The 20,295-nt window shown below is 38.5% G+C and overlaps 1 protein-coding gene across 7 annotated transcripts in view; it reads left to right on the forward strand.

Annotated features, from left to right (window-relative positions):
* Window positions 1-20,295, forward strand: part of LOC139973585 (ectonucleotide pyrophosphatase/phosphodiesterase family member 7-like) — a 44,448-nt gene that overhangs the window by 16,762 nt on the left and 7,391 nt on the right. For 5 of the 7 annotated variants that reach the window (XM_071980382.1, XM_071980375.1, XM_071980377.1 and 2 more), the window contains 3 exons: window positions 16,075-16,249; window positions 16,877-17,042; window positions 17,376-17,992. In XM_071980382.1, coding sequence (XP_071836483.1) covers window positions 16,148-16,249; window positions 16,877-17,042; window positions 17,376-17,992 — 885 coding nt within the window. In that variant the 5' untranslated portion in view covers window positions 16,075-16,147. Of the gene's footprint in view, window positions 1-11,609; window positions 11,889-16,074; window positions 16,250-16,876; window positions 17,043-17,375; window positions 17,993-20,295 lie in introns of those variants that run through there. The other 2 variants (XM_071980380.1, XM_071980381.1) reach the window with 2 other exon arrangements.

The raw sequence follows: 20,295 nt of genomic DNA on the forward strand, positions 1-20,295 counted from the left end.
AAATTAATATTTTTCAACTTGTTTAATGTGTAGAACAGAACATTTTGTGATGAATCCAGTTAGTTCATATTTCAGGTTTGTATGTGATTTATCGTTTGATTTTAAAAATTACACCATCAAATGATACCGATAATTAAAACAAGATTAAGACTTAAGCGATCCATAATTTGAGGGTGATGAATTCCCCTTATTTTATTCTGTGTGTGTGGGGGGGGGGGGCAGTAGCATACGTACGGTTGTGCCCTTGCCGCACATTTCATCAAACAATAAAGGAACTGAGATGAAATAAAAGGAGATCATTTTGGAATATTCATAAAACGGAGGAAATGATTATGTATGACGATTACGACATAATACAATAACCGAAAATCATTTCGATTGGACAGCGGTCCTTGTAAAGTAAACCCTTTATTGATTAATAGGTGACTGCTATTGTCATATTGAAGAGTTCTATGTACAGGCCGATTGTAACGTGTATCAAGGGATCAACTATGATGCTGAAATAATAATACATACATCTTTTCAAGCACAATTGTAAACAATACCGTATATGGAGAGGCTCGTCCAGCCATTTACGTATGGACCATCCTCATTCCAACCCTATGAAAACACATTCCCTCCTCGGTGACTGGTTCTTACCATACTATTTGTTGAGGGCAATCCACTATTATACAATTGAATTACAAATCCCACTAGATTTCCATTGAAATCCTTCCGATTGTAAGCCCTTTTTTTTACCTTTTCTTGCAGCGGGTCTTAAACAATTAAAGCTTGTAGCTTGTAATCCTATTTTGTAAAACCTGTCTGACAATAAAGTCACTCACAATTGCCTCGAATGCGAGGGCGATAGCAAGTTTTTTATCAGTTTTTAGTACTACTTTTCTTACATGGAGAATTCCATTTTCCAGACTACTGACAAGACACGGGTGATTTTTAATGACCTTCTAAAGCTCAGACTGGATTTCGAAACCCACGTTTCACTTTGACTTATAGATGAGAAAGCCCCTTTAACATATCGTAATTTGATGGAGGAAAAGTAAGTTATCTTGCTATTCTGCAATTCCCTTCGCAAAATCAACACCCTGTTTCGAATCCCCGTCTCTACAGGATTATTAGGATTATTAATTATACTACATATTTTTGTGACCATACTAAGCTGTCGATGTTAACTTACCCTGACCACAAAGGTCAAACCACACTGGACCACTGGTGTTCCTTTCAGACACCATTTATAATAAATGACAATTTACATTCACACCTGTCAGTAATGACTATACAATGATATTTCTATTGGTTACATTTTCAATGTCAAATTATTGACGGTCTGACCTACTAATTACGTAGTCGCTGTAATTAGGTCGTTTGATGTTTGATGTTTGTTGCTTGTTTTGGGGTTTGTTTATTTGTTTGTTGTTTATTTGTTGATTTTTCGTCCATTTTTGTCCCCAATACTTTCCGTTGTCTCACTTTTCATCAAGTATTTTAATTTCTTCCGTTATTTTCTGTTTTTTTTTTTTTCATTTCTTAAAAAAAGTCATCAGTTTTGACCCCAAAATATGCTATAAAGTCAAATAATGGTCACCCATGCTCCAACTTCAACAGTAATTTACTAACAAAGTACTTATTTACCTCACTTCAATCATTTCAATGTACAAATTAACACGCCTCGATATCTGCAAGTAACTTGGAGATGCAACCAAGAAAGTACTTTTTATGTTTGTAGCAATTTTGTTTTGGTAGCATGCTCAAATTTATGAGATGATGGTTTGGTTTGTATCACCCTGTGAATACCACATATACTCACGATTAGAATCTTTTACTTTTATATGCATTTTCATAAATACAATATGAATATCTACTTTTCCACTTGTACTCATGTTACTGTTTAATAATACTGTACAAGGTTAGTGCGTAGTAAGTCTTCGACCCTAATATTGCTGAGCACTCTGCCCAAAATGCGAAAATTCTTTGCTGTGGAAGTTATTTGCAATAGCTTAGATTGTGACCTTGCAAACAGAATTGATCGATAAGTTATTCATTATTATTTAGTGCTAGTTACGTCATCGAATATGTTGAATATTCATTTACGGCTCATGATTGCACTTAACCGCTATAATGTCCCCCCACCCCCCCCCCCCCCCTCACTTTTACATGTCTAGCTTGCCTGCCACGATTCCTTACCAGGTCCCAAACACACCTCTTTGGTGGATTTAATGGGTCTTTCACCTCAAACTATATGTAAGGTTGTTCTCGCGGTAAATATATTTACCGTTCCTTTGCTAGGAGTTAGTTATAGTTACTACTGCACTGTATTTTTTCAACAAATACTGAACAATACACAAACAAACGCATAACAAAGACTATTGTATTATAAATTTGACCCGGCAAGTAACAAAACACGTATATAGGCGTAAAAAGACAAAGGAGGCTAGCGTGTGGCTTTTATATTACCAAGCTTTTGTAACGCAAGTTATCTAAGTTTAGCTTTGTATTCAAACAATCTCGTATCGTTACAATTTTTAGTTTTTGACATAAAAGAAAAAATATCCCGTCATTATATGTCGAAAATTAAATTAGTTGTGTAAAGATTAACCTTTTCAAAAACAGTCGACAACGAGCAATACACCACCCATAAGGAATGCCAATTGTGTACTAAAGATATAACAATTCGACCCTGGAATATAGGCCCTAGTTATAATAATATTTATTTATTTTATTGTGCATATACTTCTATATGTCAACTCTCTCTGTAATGTATATTGCGTGTCAATAAAAGCGGTGATCGTTGTTTGACTTCTCTCTCTTTTATAACCTAACATTGTCTCGGGAGAGATATTGTTATATTTTCAATTTCTCAAGTCAACATTTTCTCAAAGAGGATAAATTGCAGTCAGTTTGCATAATTGTGTGTAACCCAACTAAACGTTGGAGTTAAATGAGCTTCGACTGAGCTACCGTACCGTACCATAGCCAGATTATATTTTGTCATTTCTATGAGCAATGAATGGAATTAACATGTTTAGAAATTCTATCAGTTAGAATTCCACCCCCATATACCCCCCCCCCTGCCACCATCAACCCACCTCTCCTCTTCAGTACTAGGTATGGACGCAAGTTGGCGCTCGCGTGGAGTAAATATTTGCGGATATAACTATAACCCCACCCCCTCAACCCCCTACAAACAATAGACGTATTTATAAAGCGTGTACCAATTATAGACCTAACTTATAAACGTATATCTGCTTAATGATGCACCCTTCCACGTATGTGTGTTTTTTCTTTCCTTTTTTCTTTAGAGGGGGGCCATCCCACCCCCCCCCCTCCCTTCTGTAAATCCTTTACCTGGTTACGTTTAACAAGTTTTTGGACTCTTTTTTATTCTTTTGTTTTTGGTCACTATTCTGCTAACGTCCTTTATTACAATCAGTGGCGTATCTAGAATAGTTTGCACTCTAAGAGGATCCTTCCTTTGACACCCCGTGTATGGGACGCCGTCCTGCGGGAGGGGTCTAGGGTCTTTGACAATTCTTTTTTATTTTTAAGGTGGTTTGAATGCAAAATGATGCTATCTTTGGCAAAGCTTTGAACTGATTATTTGTTTAGGAATTCACATTCTCATTTCTCTTATTTATTTCTTATATTTGTTTGGGGGCGCTGTGGCATGGCACCCCCTGACTGGTACCCGGGCGGAGCGCCCCGCCACTTATTACAAGTTACAATGCATAATTCCTGCATGGCTCCACAACAGACAATTTAATTTGGAAGTTTTGCTTTCCAAAGAGGGAAAGGATTACCTCTTTTCCATCTCTAATTGCAACACCAGCTGTATTAATATTTCCTTTTCCTCTGAATTTGCCATTAAAAAATGAAGGTCAAATTTAAGTAATGACATTATAACATTTTAACATAAGATCTGTAGCCAAGAATCTAGGTTAATTTCTCACATTCCTGATGTCCGATTTTGTGGGTCACGTCAAATTGTTACTTTACCAAACCCTAGCCGGATACAATACAACAAGTTAAATGGCGAACTAATACACTGTTTGGTTTGAATTTTGATCTCTCCTTTGTAGCAAAAACTATAAAATATGACCTGTGTTTTGTTGTTTTTGCTTTGGTAGTGGTTTTTCTTCGTTTTCAAGCATGAAAAAAAAAATTCCTTTCTTATGTTATACCTTACACCCTTTTGACTAAAGATGGCATGTCACTTAAAAGCATGGGCCGTGCCGCATGTATTTTATACTCTGGTTTCGTAGGTGTTGGGGTGGGGTGGTGTGGGGTGGGGTGTTGTGGGCTTGGTGGAAGCATGGGATCATCAGTCAACCAACATCCCCCTCTCATTCCCCACTCCGACCCACAAGCACTCACTGATGACAGAAACCATATAGTCAGTAGCGTATAGACTCGGTATTCTATGACGTCACACTATTACAACCTCATTACATTGTATACCCTCAATATGCGACTTAATTGTGATTTCCCTCCGCTTCAAAGATCATATCGAAGTGTGGTAAACATCGTAGAGATTATAGAAGAAAAGATCGAAATTTGAGATTAAGCTATAGTTTATTAAAGTTTTTTTTTTTTCGTTAAGTGGTCAATCTTAAAAATTTGACCAGGAACTCAGTATCCGATTTCTCTTTTTGAAGTTGAATCTTTCTTACGGCTTTAAAATATTGTCACCTGGTGGAATATCCAAGGTGGTCAAAGGCCCTCCGGACACTCTCCATCGTGAAAGTTCAAAAACTGTAATAGTATAGCACATATACTCTGTTCTTGAAGATTTCTGAGTTTACTAGGTCACCATCGGTTGAAGCTAGCAACCTACGTCTACATCGATATTCATTAACACGTTTTAGGGGACGTTTATGGAGAGAGACAGCTACAAGATTTGAAAGAAATGGGTTTAATTTTGACATTTCCAATGGGATTAGGTTCCGTAGTTGGTTACAGTCCGCTAGTCGTATTAAAAATCGTGCTCTTTAAAGGTTCTACGTTCTTCAAGATCTCTAAAGAACGCCGAATCAGGGTTCATAATTTGACATTTTAGGAGCAATAGATCTGCTACACTGGGAAAAACTGAATACGAATTGCATGAGAGAACATGTCGATTTTGAGCTTGATTTTTGGAAACCACTCGTAATTATAATATAATATATGCATACATTAGGAATAACAATAATATTATTTGGTCATGTGAAAAATCCGATGGATATAGCATATGGAGTTTCTGACTCGTATCTTGCAAAATCACAAATCATGAATATGTATGAACTTAGTTATATTAGTAGCTAATTGTAATTTTTTTTCTCGGCGATTAAAAAAATTCAAATGAAGTAAATGCAAATGAGGGTAATGTTATTCCAGGAACATCTGTTATGAAAGTAATAGGCCTTTGATAGCTATAATAAACTGCTGATGTTCCTACTGTTATTGAGAAAACACGAGCTGATGAAGGAATTGCAATGAATAATTTATTCTGTTATCACGTGATATTGCTAGGAGAAATTATTATAAACATATAATCGTTTTTTTTTATTATTATAATTATTTTTCTATTAATTATTTTAAACCGATCATATTTTATAACCAACGTTGTCTTTACTGTGTGTACGTGTGCATAGGTTGTACTGTGCTGTAAGTTCAAATTTCTATAAGGTGTTAAGTTGTTAAGAAGGTTAACTAGGCGACAACAATCTGTTCTTCGTAATTATATCTGCCGCCTCCGTATTATCTCGTGTTTTGCCCTAGAAAACACGAGTTTATAATAAAGATGTATAAAACATTGGCGTGTTAACTCGTGTTTTAGTTCGTCTTCTTTAATCCTATAAAACTAAGTCTTTTGTTCTCGGAGGTGTCAGTGAAAGAACACACACTAACAATTCTCAATGACGTCAAAAGAATAAAAACAAAATCATTTGTCAGTTGGCTTATATGCTTTGGCTTTTGTAACCTACATCTCTAAAGAAGATACAGTAAAGGGTAGAAGGGTATATCATAGATCACGGTAGGCTACTTCGGGTTGAAATCATGTTTAGCTATATACCAGGCATTCCGAGATTCAGAAACTTTGTGTCCCGGAAAGTACAAACATTGCTACACTTCTTTCTTCCTTTTCCCTCTCTCTCTCTTTCTTCTTATTATTATTTTGTTGGCAACCTTTCTAAGCTTATTTGCCTAATTTCACGGGCCGGTTGCTGTTTGCTTATTTGTTTACCTGTTCATCTTCTTTTTGGACAAAAAAAACCTAAAAGATAAATGATTCCCGTATGTAGCTTATTGTTCCTTTAACAGCCGATTATAGGCCCTTCATGCGCTATTATACCAACATATTGTAGATTTAATTAATTATCAGCCGATTTGATCCTAATAAAAATACAATCTTGAATGTCCCCCACGCTCCCCTTTAACTTAGGAGTACCCCCTCGGAGAGTCGGTAAGTGTCCTTAACGAGAGAACATGCTGACAGTAGGTGTGATCAGGTAAGACGATAGCTTCTGTGATCACGTCCAATCTTTTCTAGAAATTGATGTTTGAAAGAGTCACTTGTCTACTCAGGTTGGGCTAACGAGGAGCCGCCAAATCTCGGGCAATCCTGTAACTGCTTTGGTATGTAGCCCACAGGTGTATTGCATCACACTTGTCAGCTGGTAGCTTCCAGTGAGTCTTTCGTTCCGACGTATAATATGAAACGAAAGGGGTCACGGTCATATAGAGTCATGTTATATGTAGTACCGTGTAGTATCTTGTTCATATTATAATCACCGCATTGTAACTATGCTGGTACGCAGGTGTGGTCACGTGATTCATAAAGAATGTATCACATGTATGACATTCATAATGAAACCCGCTACACTTACTCGAGTAATGTATTGGTGTTATAATAACCTAATGAGGTATAACCTTACCTACATTATGGTAGCCAAAATTGCGAATACTTCATCTCGGAAACTACAGTAGTTGGGATTCAGGGAAATTGATCACCCCTCCCTGTGTACCCTCTCTACTTGTCTTCCCTCTCTATACCCCCCCCCCCTCCCTCCCACCGTTCATTTCCAACTCATACTGCATCTCAACCGTCACACCTCTTCCCCATTGGGAATATGCAATGCGGTAACAACAACATTTCAATAAATTCCTACAATATCATGAGCGAGGTCTTAAACATTAACCTTTAGCATAGAAATTACCCCACATTTTTTATGGTGTTTTTTTTTGGGGGGGGGGGGGCAAACCTTTCACGCTTATGGCAGGCCCTTATGGCAGGCCCTGTAATATCATACTTCTCATTGCGTTCTTCGGTGGTCCATGTTAATACATTTAGTAATCTCATGAACATTTGGTAATCTTACCTTAGAACGGTAAAGTATATCTGGTACCTATATAATGATCAGATAATTGGGACAAATTCGACGCAGTTTTGACAGGAAACAAAAGCTTACAGATCAGTTATCGTGAAGCACATAGGCGTTGCCAAGTGAACAGATAACAAATATCAAATTATCAACATTTTTTTTTTTATCGGCGGCGGTATCACGCGTAAAATCAAGGTATTCCCATAGCGGATGCAGTACAAATTATAGCTTAATGAACGAAACAATAACCGTAAAGAATGTAATGGAATTATATATTGCGGCGGTTTCGATTTGTAGGTCAAAAAGTCAAGTTATACGCCAATATAGTTTAAAGTTTGAAGGAAAAACATCTAGTGATGTTAACCAGTATGCGAAGATCATGTAACAGGCAAAAGGTGTTCAGAAAATCATGTTTATCTCAACAATAAAAATTATCAAATTTAGGCAATTTTGCCTTTTTTTTCACTTCTCATGCATGTGACACTATGTGAAAATACACATATCAAGGTGAAAGTGAGATATTATACCTACTGATATTTAACCTATAGGTTACAGTAAAACAAAAGATGTTGACTTCAGTAATTAATTTCATAATTATTTTTTTCCTTTTTTTTCCCTTTTTTTTTTAATTCGGGAGACGCTTTTTTGGCAGCTATCTTGGTTGTTGAAGACACTTAATGAAGATACGAGCTTTAATAATGACCATAATTGAGGAAGTGATTGACTTCCTTTATATTGATTAACACGGCTGTCCTATTATTGTATATGATCTCATTAATTTTTGTATTTACATTAAAGAACTTCCATTCTGAGAAAAATTAGGCATGTTTACATTCTGCCGTTGTAAAGCCGATCACGTGAAGTCCCCCCCCCCCCCCTTCCAAGTGTCCGTACCTCAAAAATACATTGTGTCGATCATAAACTTAAAATTCAAACTTCAGATGAATGCGTCGCAGTACCCTAGGATATATGTAATATACTTCGGGTGTTTGTTTATTTAACAAAGTCATTATTAGTGTTGTTCTAACTAATAACTTCCCGTCAACCCTTTATGAATGTTTATTTGAATTGCGTCCGTCATATATGCTACGAATCACCTCCCCCCCCCCCCAACCCTCTGTTTTTTTTTGTCCAGTGATAATAATGGAAACTCTATAATTGCATTCGCATAGAACCTACTTGATTTTGTTATTAGAGTGGTCTGTAAGGTACTTGAGGTACAAGAACGTGATGTAGTCTATATTATATTGTACCAAGTTTAATAATGATACTCCATTGACTTTGCACGTAACCTTCAATACAGCATAATAACCGGCGAGCGTTCTTATACAAGCTATCACTTCTCGTATATATATATATTTGTCCTTCTCTGACTCGCTTAAACATTTCGTGACATTTCTTTTACTGAATCATAATATGGAATGCTTAATATTATCGTCATTTCCTCGGTATTCAAGATCGTATAAGACGAATAAATACATTTATATTAACTTCGAAACAGTATCAGACGACACTCGTTGCCAAGAGGCCGTGTCCTCGTTGAGGGCATTGACTTCCCGCCAAAACTTACATTAAAGGCCATCCATGTTATTTAAAACGAGTGTTAATAAACATTTGGGTAGAACTAAAATGTCATCTATTCGCAGTGTTATTCGCGGTATACAACATTGTTGATAACTGTTGTATTGTTGTTATATTGTTGTAGTACCGTGGACAGAACAAAACAATAAGCCAGCGATTGTTGATATCAGCGTAAGAACGTATATAGAATAACAGCTAGCCGGTAAGATATGATGTTTCAAATGGGTACTATTACGGCATGTCGCATTTTGGAACACTGCTTTAGAAAGAGAATTGTGTGTTTGGACTCGATTTGAGTTCAATTTTAAAATCATAGAGGAATCCTTGTTTGGTAATCTTAAAATGAGTTATATTCATTTGTCAATTAAGGAGAGATTCTCATCAACGATTGGTCGAAGTTTGAATCAACTGAATGGAATCCCCTAATACAACCTTATCGAAAGTCGAAGAGAAACTACCTCCACCGCTCCCTCACACACATCCAAACACTGAAAGGAAATTAGGGTTTTCTTGCATTTCCAGACTATTTAAGCTCCTTAATTGGCCTACCACGAACCCAGATAACTCTCTATTGTCCTCTTGCCCTCACTAAAATAGTTGGGGGGGGGGGGCAAGGGGTATCCAATTTGCATGCCGCATGAAATGTGTTACAGTTTACATGCGCTCTGACAAGAGGGTGTGCTACGGTTCGCTCGTTGAAACTCATGGTTTTTATTATAATAAAGTGTAGTACCGTGGTTATATACTCTTAGGCCTAACCCTTTAACTAACGTAGCTTGGAGAGACAAGAGACAGTGTTTATCTCGATCATCAATCTTCTTTTCCTCAGTTTTTGTTTACACGTTTGTCAGTGATAACACGTACGGAAACATTTTCAAAAATAATTATAGAAACATTTTTAAATAAACTGATAACAAACGTCCCAAATGGATCCTTCTGTCGATGTGATGTGACATAAGGATAAATGATAACTTTGACAATTCAATTCAGTTTAAAATATTACGCCATTCAAATGAGCTCTCGGCAAGTTATTCGAACAAATTATTCGTGGGGAGTTGTGGCATAAATGAACGAGATACACATATATATATATATATATATATAGGCCTATATATAGGCCTATATATATATATATGTTATATCAATTGATAGTTGTTCAAGTCTAGTGGCGTCTTTAGTGGAGGGAGGAATGGGGAAACGTCCTAGCCCAATATAAAATATTAGGTCATCCCCCCACCTCGAAAAAAAATTGTCATGTCAAAAGAATAAATAGGTAAAAAATAAATAAGTAGGACGGAAGATACCCAACTCTTCTACTGACAATAGTACTTACATCTACCTCCCCAAACCTCTGCATGATTTGAAACTGATATTCCTTCTTAAAACGATGCAATTTCCATGCCCTCTCCCCATCCCCGCCCTCCCCCCCCACATTTTTACCCCCACCAGGAGCCCTTTGGCCAGCCCCTGGAACCCACGCCGACATGACCTCCCGCTCCGCTATGACTGGCGCCTCGCCAGATTGTTTTAACCTCCTTCTTAGCAACCCTCCAGTACCCCAAACCTTGTACTCATTCTGTTGCCTACCCCCCCCCCCCCCCCATCACACACACACTTCAAAAATGTTTGGCGACTCCACTGTTCATGTCAACATCTCCTATTTTGATTTACATTTTTAAGTTTATGTTATAGGTCTTGGTGTTTTTTTCTCTCGTTTTATGGTAACACTCTCTAGATTCCCTCACAACTATGAGTAGCTATATATACCTCAAAGGAACTTAACTACTTCGGTTCTCGAGTGAATTCAGGCAGCAATGTTATGGCAGTTTATGTTATAGGTCTTGGTGTTTTTTTCTCTCGTTTTATGGTAACACTCTCTAGATTCCCTCACAACTATGAGTAGCTAGATATACCTCAAAGGAACTTAACTACTTCGGTTCTCGAGTGAATTCAGGCAGCAATACTATATTTCTATCTGACGGAGAGATAATCTTATAGCTTAAGCTATTTATTGGTTGAATGCCTTTATTCTTAGTATTTTCCGCCTTAGCTAAGAAGAAGGAGTTTTGTACATCCCCGGTGACTATAACATTTATCTCTCTATTGTATATTGTTCCTCTTCATTGTTAACTTTAAAATAATCTAAAAATCCCTATGGTAATCATTTGTTATATGGGGAAGAAAGGCGCGACAGAATTATCGATCGGTCTATTAGAATACGATTTAGCTGATATTGGAAGGAATTGATGTGTAACTAAGAAACATTAGTTTACATACAACTGCTGTAGAGCGCTTCATTAGCTCTCGCAACAAATTTGACTATAGTGAAGTATTGATCATTACGGGGTTGGGGGGGGGGGGTGACAGTCATGTGACTCTGTAGTTAGAGCTAGCTCCTCAGATGAAGCTTATTTCATAGGTGACCAAACATAATATAAAGAAGTATATGGGGATTAATTGATCCCACTTGTGTAAAGCAAAGGAGACACTTTTGTACGTCTCTGTCAACGTTTAGGCTCTTTTTTTTATTCCCTTATTGATGCGAGAAAAACAAAACCGTTACACATCACTTCAGAGACCGATAATGACAAGATAAGATAGGGTTTTGATTACACACAATAAAGCAACGTTTTACAAAAAGTGAGATTTCAAACAGCCACACGGTTCAGTCATGCGAAGCCTGTCACGCAGTCGAGTATATAGTATAGAGATAAACGGTTAGTGTCATTTAGTAGGCGGACAGCCCCGTAACAGGATAGATATTGCTTGGAGACTGAAGAGGGCATTCGGTACAACGAGTGATTCAGCGACAGAAACTACCGGCATATAGTCTCATTCAATTCAGGAATTTCAGAATCTGGATGAAAATCATTTAATTTTTTTAAGTATTTTGCGTTGGATTTGCTCGGCGATTCGTTCGGATTTTTTTTTTATGTTTAGAAGAATTCAACGGTAAGTGGGTTTTGCATATTCATACGTATGTCTACTTATATTCTACACGTGTTCTCGGCACAGGAATTAAGAATGTAGGGTATACATTCCATTTTATAAATGATATCTAAATGATTTCCTTTTTTAAATGACTATAACGAATATCATAGAGCCGTAAAATAAAATTCAAACTCTAAACAACGGCTTCAAAAGCCATTCAGAGTGGCCTCACATGTTACATATAACTTTAATTCCAACTAACTTGTTCAGGTGTCGTGTAGCAGTTCAATTAAACATATTAAAAACATATAATTAGGAATTTGTTCTGTCTACAGCCGTGTTATTTCTCTCAGATTCTCCACCTGTGTAAAAAGGTGTTTCTTCATTCCTCCCCCCCTTCCAATATTTCATCAAAAATTAACGTACCACATATTTTTTCAATCACTTTGTTTCACATTCAATCAATGTTCATGTTATCTCTTACGATTCACTCTACAATACACAAAATAATATGTTCATGGTTATCTGTAATCATTGGATACGGAATAATAACAGTATAGGCTACGAGTGTGTCCCATTTAGTGGATGTTGAGGAAGTGACCCTCCACCACCCCATGCCTCCACCCTCCCCACCCCTCACACACTCCAGTGTGCAGGACGCTTCCAAAAGTGATTTTTGTAGTTTATGTATAAAGTTTACTCCTAACTTTGAGATCATTTAAATCCGATGTTATCTATATTCGAGCTTTAGTTACTCGCGGCTACCTTTGTTCAGGTAATACAATTCTGAGGTGATTCAGAAACAACTGCAATCCCCGTGGTTCTACTTCACTCATTGCTACCCTTGTTTAAACAACTCTTCCACCATGTTACACCTTGTTCAAGCAGCTTTTCCCGTAAGTCGGTTATCACCCAATACATATATATTCCTATGTACGTTCTCAGGGGCGAGTGTTCACTATAGAGTACAAACTACACCTCTTACCGATTCCCCTTAATCATTTGTTCAAGCAACAATATATTTCTCGTTTGTCGGCGGTCAACTACAGCAAATTCCTTGGTTCTTGTATTTACTGCTATCAGTCTTGGAGCCCTCCCCCTCCCTCCCCCAACCCCCCTCTCCATATCTTAATGGTACCCCAGTTCGTTTTTCCGTCAGGATGTAATTTGCCAGGGTCCACATCCAATCTGTCAACTATTAAAGTTACACGTATCTTTGCTTTTGTTTATCGCTGAACAGAGGAAGGTGACGATCTCAAGGGTTAGTCTTGTTCAAGAGGTACTCTTGCGCAAGACTGGCGTGCTTGCGTGCTTACACACCCTATTTTTCACAGACGTTGGCAGTCAATAACAGCACGTGTCAAACACCATTTTGTCTTTACTTTTGTTAGCTTTTCGTTCTCATCTTAAATAAAGGCGTCACTTTAGCCACACTTTGGACGTGGCGTCAAGTTCGTCGTAGATTCTTCTCTCTTTGTTAACTCTGTTATGATTACAGTTTTATTGTCACCAAATAGCTAAGGTGGTGAATCCTTCTGTGAATCTACAGGGGACCACGTCGTTGTGGATGACTAAATGCTTTGTTCTCAAAATGACACCAAGGCTTAAAAGAGAGAACATTACATTTGATAATTCTTGCCACGTATATTTCCATTCCTATAGCTTAGACATTTTCAGAGGTTTTCATATCCACGTATTTTTCCAGGGTTTCCATTAGAATGGGGTTACTAGTAACAGCTCCGTCATTGTCTGTCATTATACAACCATACACACTGCTCTGCCCAACTAGAGTCACGTGCTGGTTATCCAGGTCACGTGAGGAACCTAAGCTAGTCCCTGGATCTGTGTTCAGTGCTACCGTATATTTGCGCTAGGATTTCTTCATTTGCTCATACAACCTATGTTCTTATAACTCCTTTCAATTTGTATTCAGGTGCTATCTTTCTTGCCTTTTTTTATTTTTTGTTTCGTTTTTGGACTTTACATCTGTTGTTCATGTTGCCTCCTTGTCAGTAAATAACAACACTTTACTGCACCACACTGTTTCATGCCTCTTGTTTTGGTATGCCTGCATGACCATGACCATGTTTCACTTACAGTAATAGATATTGACAGTTGAAGTTGCCACGTTTTGTGTCAGTGTGCATCACACCTCTTTGCTTCAAGTTCACTTTTGGTAGAATATCAGATAATTACAACTGTCAATATCTCAAAAACGGTACATATGAATTGAATGTAAATTTCACCATAATGGATCGATTATGTTCCTCTTTAACATATAAAATACAAATTTTGACCGGGACTATTCTTTGAACACCAGATTCAGGCCAACGTAAGAGCTATAACTTTGTCGTATTCACCAAACCGAAAGTATTTTCTCTCATACAAATTGATTTTGTGAAAAAGTAACAGTACCGTTATAACAGTTATTGAAAGTTAGTTATGTTGCAAACAAATGCAACGGCCTTTAATATACATGGTGACAAAAGTTACTCTTCAAACATAGAGGCTTTTTTTAGGGCCCTTAATCTCCGATAAGTGACGTGAAAGGTGCATTTTGCTCTGGGTTTGAAACTTTCAGTTATTCAGACCAAGCTTCCATACAACACTTGTGTATATTTGTATCCCCTTCATTTAACATACCTATACGTGCACGTATATGGTTATAAAACAAATTGAATGCATCTTATATAGTTAGCTATTGCCCGTTTAACCCGAAACAAAGTGAAACCTTCATCAGGTCTCCAAGCAACACAATCATACCTCAATCAAATAATTGTGACATTAATCGAGAACAAAAGATCAAATAATTGTGACATTAATCAAGAACTAAATACACCTTTCTCTATCTCAATGAGACATCTTTGACAGAAATCAATCGTGTTCAAATTTTATCGAAATCATACCATGATGTTCCATGAGCTAATTGGCAATGCTAAAGACTAATAAAAAACACAAGTATGTCGTATCTTAACAGGATCTGTGGTAACAAGACACCGAAGTGTCGTGCATAGGGGTGTCGCATGAGCCGTTTCTCATGTCGTTGTCTGTAATGTTTGATAGAATGTTTATATGTAAAATAATGAATCAGTGTAGCACATCCCTGGTCTAGATCTGTTACGGAACCTTTCCTTGGAATGTCAATGACCGCAATTCCAATCTCCTGTCTTTGATTACTGTAATGTTCGATGGGGTTATCATTTCATATTTCATATAATATCCATATTTGATTGTATAGTGTTTCAAGAGAGGAGTTCTTGCCGAAACATTAAGAAAGTATAGATTAGTAAAAATGTTTTTTTTTTTTTGTCATTTCGATCAAAGCTCTTGATTAGCTCTCATGTTTTCTTTTGTTTTAGTTTTCTTTAACGTCTGCAGTGAGGAGGTATACATTGATTCACATACCAGCAATGAGTTAACACTACTTGACACATCAGCGGACACAACAAACGTACGACTGAAATCCCTAGAGAATGTATAGTGCCGTCATGATTTCTCCCTTAACTTAAATCGAAACCAAAATTAAATTATACTCGAAGAAAAGAATTAAGCTGAAGAGGTCATAATAATTTCCCAAAAAATCTAATACAGACAAAGATACGATCTTTTCTCGACCGGAATTTTTTTCTTTCGACATTAATGTTCAATCAATTCGGTTGTATCGACGAATAAACGTCATTTATTGTTTGTTTTGAATCCGGGAAAGTGTTTGAGTATGGCAAATAGCCTGGGGAATTGTTTTAGATCTTAAACTAACTAAAATAAAGTAATTTCTGAATCTCTTAACTTTCGTTAAAGTTTTCCCGCATTTTTCCGTTCACATATGCTACAATCTTTCTTTGTTATTTGTGAACAGATTTATGTTTTTTCTTTCTTTCTTGTGGCAGTCACTGTTTGTGGTTAATTGTAGGGAACGATCTACTTATTAAAACCCACTGGGGAGTTTACATATAGTTTCCTTTCACATTTAATTTGGTTGGTCTGTTTCGGATGGTATATATATATATATATATATATATATATATATATATATATATATATATATATATATATATATATATATATATATATATATATATATATATAAATACAATAACAAATACAAATGAATTAAAGATACCTCGCACAATGCAAACCTTCCTATTATGATATAGAACTTCTTATTTTCAATAAATTCTTCTACTTCTTTTCGTTATCCCTCAATCAGATATATCGTGAAGTTGGAGTGACATATTCCACAAACTCAGCACTTCTTTAGTTGATTTGAACTTAACTCGAAAATGGCGACTTCCTATTTGTCGATGTTTATCGCGGTTTTCCTGCTGGTCATCCCGTCAGCCTTATCATCTCCACGAACATCATCACACGGCTATGCTGTAACGGTAAGAATGAAATCCATGCCACATGCAGGCGATTGTGACATATTCACAAACTTGATGGGTAGAGGAGTGAGTTTTGGGGAGGACTCTGGAACGCTAAAACGATGATAATATAACATTTCACGATGGTAAAACAAAGGTTGGACGATGATAACACAGAAATAAGAGTATATATATATATATCACCATGTGTAAATTGATATAATCACCATGTACTTCTATAGTAGAATTATCACCTGGTTATTTAGGCGTTCCATGGAGAATGATGACAGTTTGGCAATGGTATGACAGTTTGGAATAAGTGCTCAGATGCTACAGTTGGCACGATCAAAGAAATTTGAGTGATTTGATGAGTGAGGTGGGGACATAAAATAAGGGAAAGAGGGGGCTGGGGGCGTGCGTTGGTGTTGTACAACGATCTCACCTACAAAGTTCCTGGGATTCTCAAGGCTTCATTCGGATGAAGAAAGTGTGTAGGGTGCACAGAGGTTAGATGGTGCCCTTAGCCTGTCCTTGTAACTACATCTCTGACAAAATTAATTCAGAACATTTGATGTGTTACATTTTACTAGTTCATCATGAACTCAAGTACTTCTTCTAGTGACTGATAATTCTTTTTCTATTTGCCAGCCGAAACCGAAATTATTAGTGGTTCTTCTTGATGGGCTGAGATGGGACCACTTTGGTCTAGATCTTGAACATCTGAACAAGATTGCACAGTCTGGAGTTAAAGCGGAGTGGATGGAACCTGTTTTTATAACGATGTCTCTACCGAGCATGATTTCAATAGCCACTGGTAGGTTTTCCTCATGGGAGGTTTATATTTTCCTTCGTATTTAGGGTCGTGCAAACCTACCATAAATCACGGATGACCTACTTCTCCTTCCCTCCGAGGCTAAAACATATCCTCAAGTGTACATTAGACTAATTATGTAGTCTTGATACCATCGAATTAGCTCATTAAGTGACTTCGATTAAAAGAACTCGTATTCATTCGCAAGAAGAATGCAATGTTCTCGTGAAAAAGAAACTTGTCCGTGACGTCATGCTCCATCTATTACGCAGCGTTACGTAGTGCGCAAGTCATCCCTAGCATGCAGTCATTTTAACTCTCTTTTCATCTATACAGGCCTCTACCCAGAAAGTCACGGTGTCGTTCATAACCTGTACTACGACCCAGATACCAAGAACCAAACTAACACATACCAGGAGACGCTGAATGTAACTGAGTGGTTCGACGCCGGGGCTGAACCGATTTGGGTCACAGCTTTGAAAAACGGTCTCAAGGTGTCCAGTATCTTCTACCCCGGTACTTACGTACCGATAAAAGGATACAAACCGGATATTAGTGTTCCGATTACCCGTTGGCATTATTTCAATTACCCGAAGGAAAAACGTATAGACGATACAATATCGTGGTTAACCGAGAAAGATTACGATATGTCGTTGTTGTATTTTGCCGATCCCGATGTACCGCTTCACTTATTCGGTATCGGGAATGAGAATTCGACCTATCTAACTCTAGCCTTGGATCATTACATGGGGTACTTATTTCAGCAGATTCAGGAAAAACAACTACAGGAAACTCTTAATGTGATCATTGTCAGCGATCACGGACATGCCAATGTTAACCAAACTAACATAATAGAACTGTATGACTACATCAACGAATCAGATGTGGACTTTGTGATCGGTAACTATGGACCCACTTTCCAACTTCGGCCAAAGGAGGGAAAATTCGAAAAGGTAAGAGTTGTGCATACAATGTATTTACACACTATCGAGATATTTGTTGAGCCAAGGGATATACAGACAACAACAGTATATCATTTATAGATTTCGTTCTCCGATTTCAAGGATGTTATGCGCCTTTTAAAAATAAAAGAAAAAGAATCGATGCATGGTGTTTGGAATGACCCTAAACATTTACATTACATTTAGTCCGACCACCGAATATCAACTAAGCAACTCAGACTTAGCTGACTCTCGGTTTTCTTTTCCATCCATCCTTCCGAACTCTACATAGACATACGCCCTGTCTGCATATACCTCACTGATTCTCAACCCTAACCATCCTTCCGCACTCTCCATAGACCTACGCCACTGTCTGCATATTCCTCACTGATTCTCGGTGAGATAGCTGACTCTCAGTTTTCCTTTCAGCCCCAACCATCCTTCCGCACTCTCCATAGACCTACGCCATTGTCTGCATATTCCTCACTGATTCTCGGTGAGATAGCTGACTCTCAGGTTTCCATTTAGCCCTAACCATCCTCCACTCTCCATAGACCTACGCCACTGTCTGCATATTCCTCACTGATTCTCGGTGAGATAGCTGGCTCTCAGGTTTCCATTTAGCCCCAACCATCCTCCACTCTCCATAGACCTACGCCACTGTCTGCATATTCCTCACTGATTCTCGGAGAGATAGCTGACTCTCGGGTTTCCATTTAGCCTTAACCATCCTCCACTCTCCATAGACCTACGCCACTGTCTGCATATTCCTCACTGATTCTCGGTGAGATAACTGGCTCTCATGTTTCCGTTCAGCCCGAACCATCCTCCACTCTCCATAGACCTACGCCACTGTCTGCATATTCCTCACTGATTCTCGGTGAGATAGCTGGCTCTCAGTTTTCCTTTCAGCCCAACCATCATCCACTCTCCATAGACCTACGCCACTGTCTGCATATTCCTCACTGATTCTCGGTGAGATAACTGGCTCTCAGGTTTCCATTTAGCCTTAACCATCCTCCACTCTCCATAGACCTACGCCACTGTCTGCATATTCCTCACTGATTCTCGGTGAGATAGCTGGCTCTCAGGTTTCCATTTAGCCTTAACCATCCTCCACTCTCCATAGACCTACGCCACTGTCTGCATATTCCTCACTGATTCTCGGTGAGATAGCTGGCTCTCAGTTTTCCTTTCAGCCCAACCATCATCCGCTCTCCATAGACCTACGCCACTGTCTGCATATTCCTCACTGATTCTCGGTGAGATAGCTGGCTCTCAGTTTTCCTTTCAGCCCAACCATCCTCCACTCTCCATAGACCTACGCCACTGTCTGCATATTCCTCACTGATTCTCGGTGAGATAGCTGACTCTCAGTTTTCCTTTCAGCCCAACCATCCTCCATAGACCTACGCCACTGTCTGCATATTCCTCACTGATTCTCGGTGAGATAGCTGGCTCTCGGTTTTCCTTTCAGCCCAACCATCCTCCATAGACCTACGCCACTGTCTGCATATTCCTCACTGATTCTCGGTGAGATAGCTGGCTCTCAGTTTTCCTTTCAGCCCAACCATCATCCACTCTCCATAGACCTACGCCACTGTCTGCATATTCCTCACTGATTCTCGGTGAGATAGCTGGCTCTCAGTTTTCCTTTCAGCCCAACCATCATCCACTCTCCATAGACCTACGCCACTGTCTGCATATTGCTCACTGATTCTCGGTGAGATAGCTGGCTCTCAGTTTTCCTTTCAGCCCAACCATCCTCCACTCTCCATAGACCTACGCCACTGTCTGCATATTCCTCACTGATTCTCGGTGAGATAACTGGCTCTCAGGTTTCCATTTAGCCTTAACCATCCTCCACTCTCCATAGACCTACGCCACTGTCTGCATATTCCTCACTGATTCTCGGTGAGATAGCTGGCTCTCAGGTTTCCATTTAGCCTTAACCATCCTCCACTCTCCATAGACCTACGCCACTGTCTGCATATTCCTCACTGATTCTCGGTGAGATAGCTGGCTCTCAGTTTTCCTTTCAGCCCAACCATCATCCACTCTCCATAGACCTACGCCACTGTCTGCATATTCCTCACTGATTCTCGGTGAGATAGCTGGCTCTCAGTTTTCCTTTCAGCCCAACCATCCTCCATAGACCTACGCCACTGTCTGCATATTCCTCACTGATTCTCGGTGAGATAGCTGGCTCTCAGTTTTCCATTTAGCCCAACCATCCTCCACTCTCCATAGACCTACGCCACTGTCTGCATATTCCTCACTGATTCTCGGTGAGATAGCTGGCTCTCAGTTTTCCT

Source organism: Apostichopus japonicus, chromosome 9 (assembly GCF_037975245.1).
Source record: "Apostichopus japonicus isolate 1M-3 chromosome 9, ASM3797524v1, whole genome shotgun sequence".
Classification (NCBI taxonomy): domain Eukaryota; kingdom Metazoa; phylum Echinodermata; class Holothuroidea; order Aspidochirotida; family Stichopodidae; genus Apostichopus; species Apostichopus japonicus.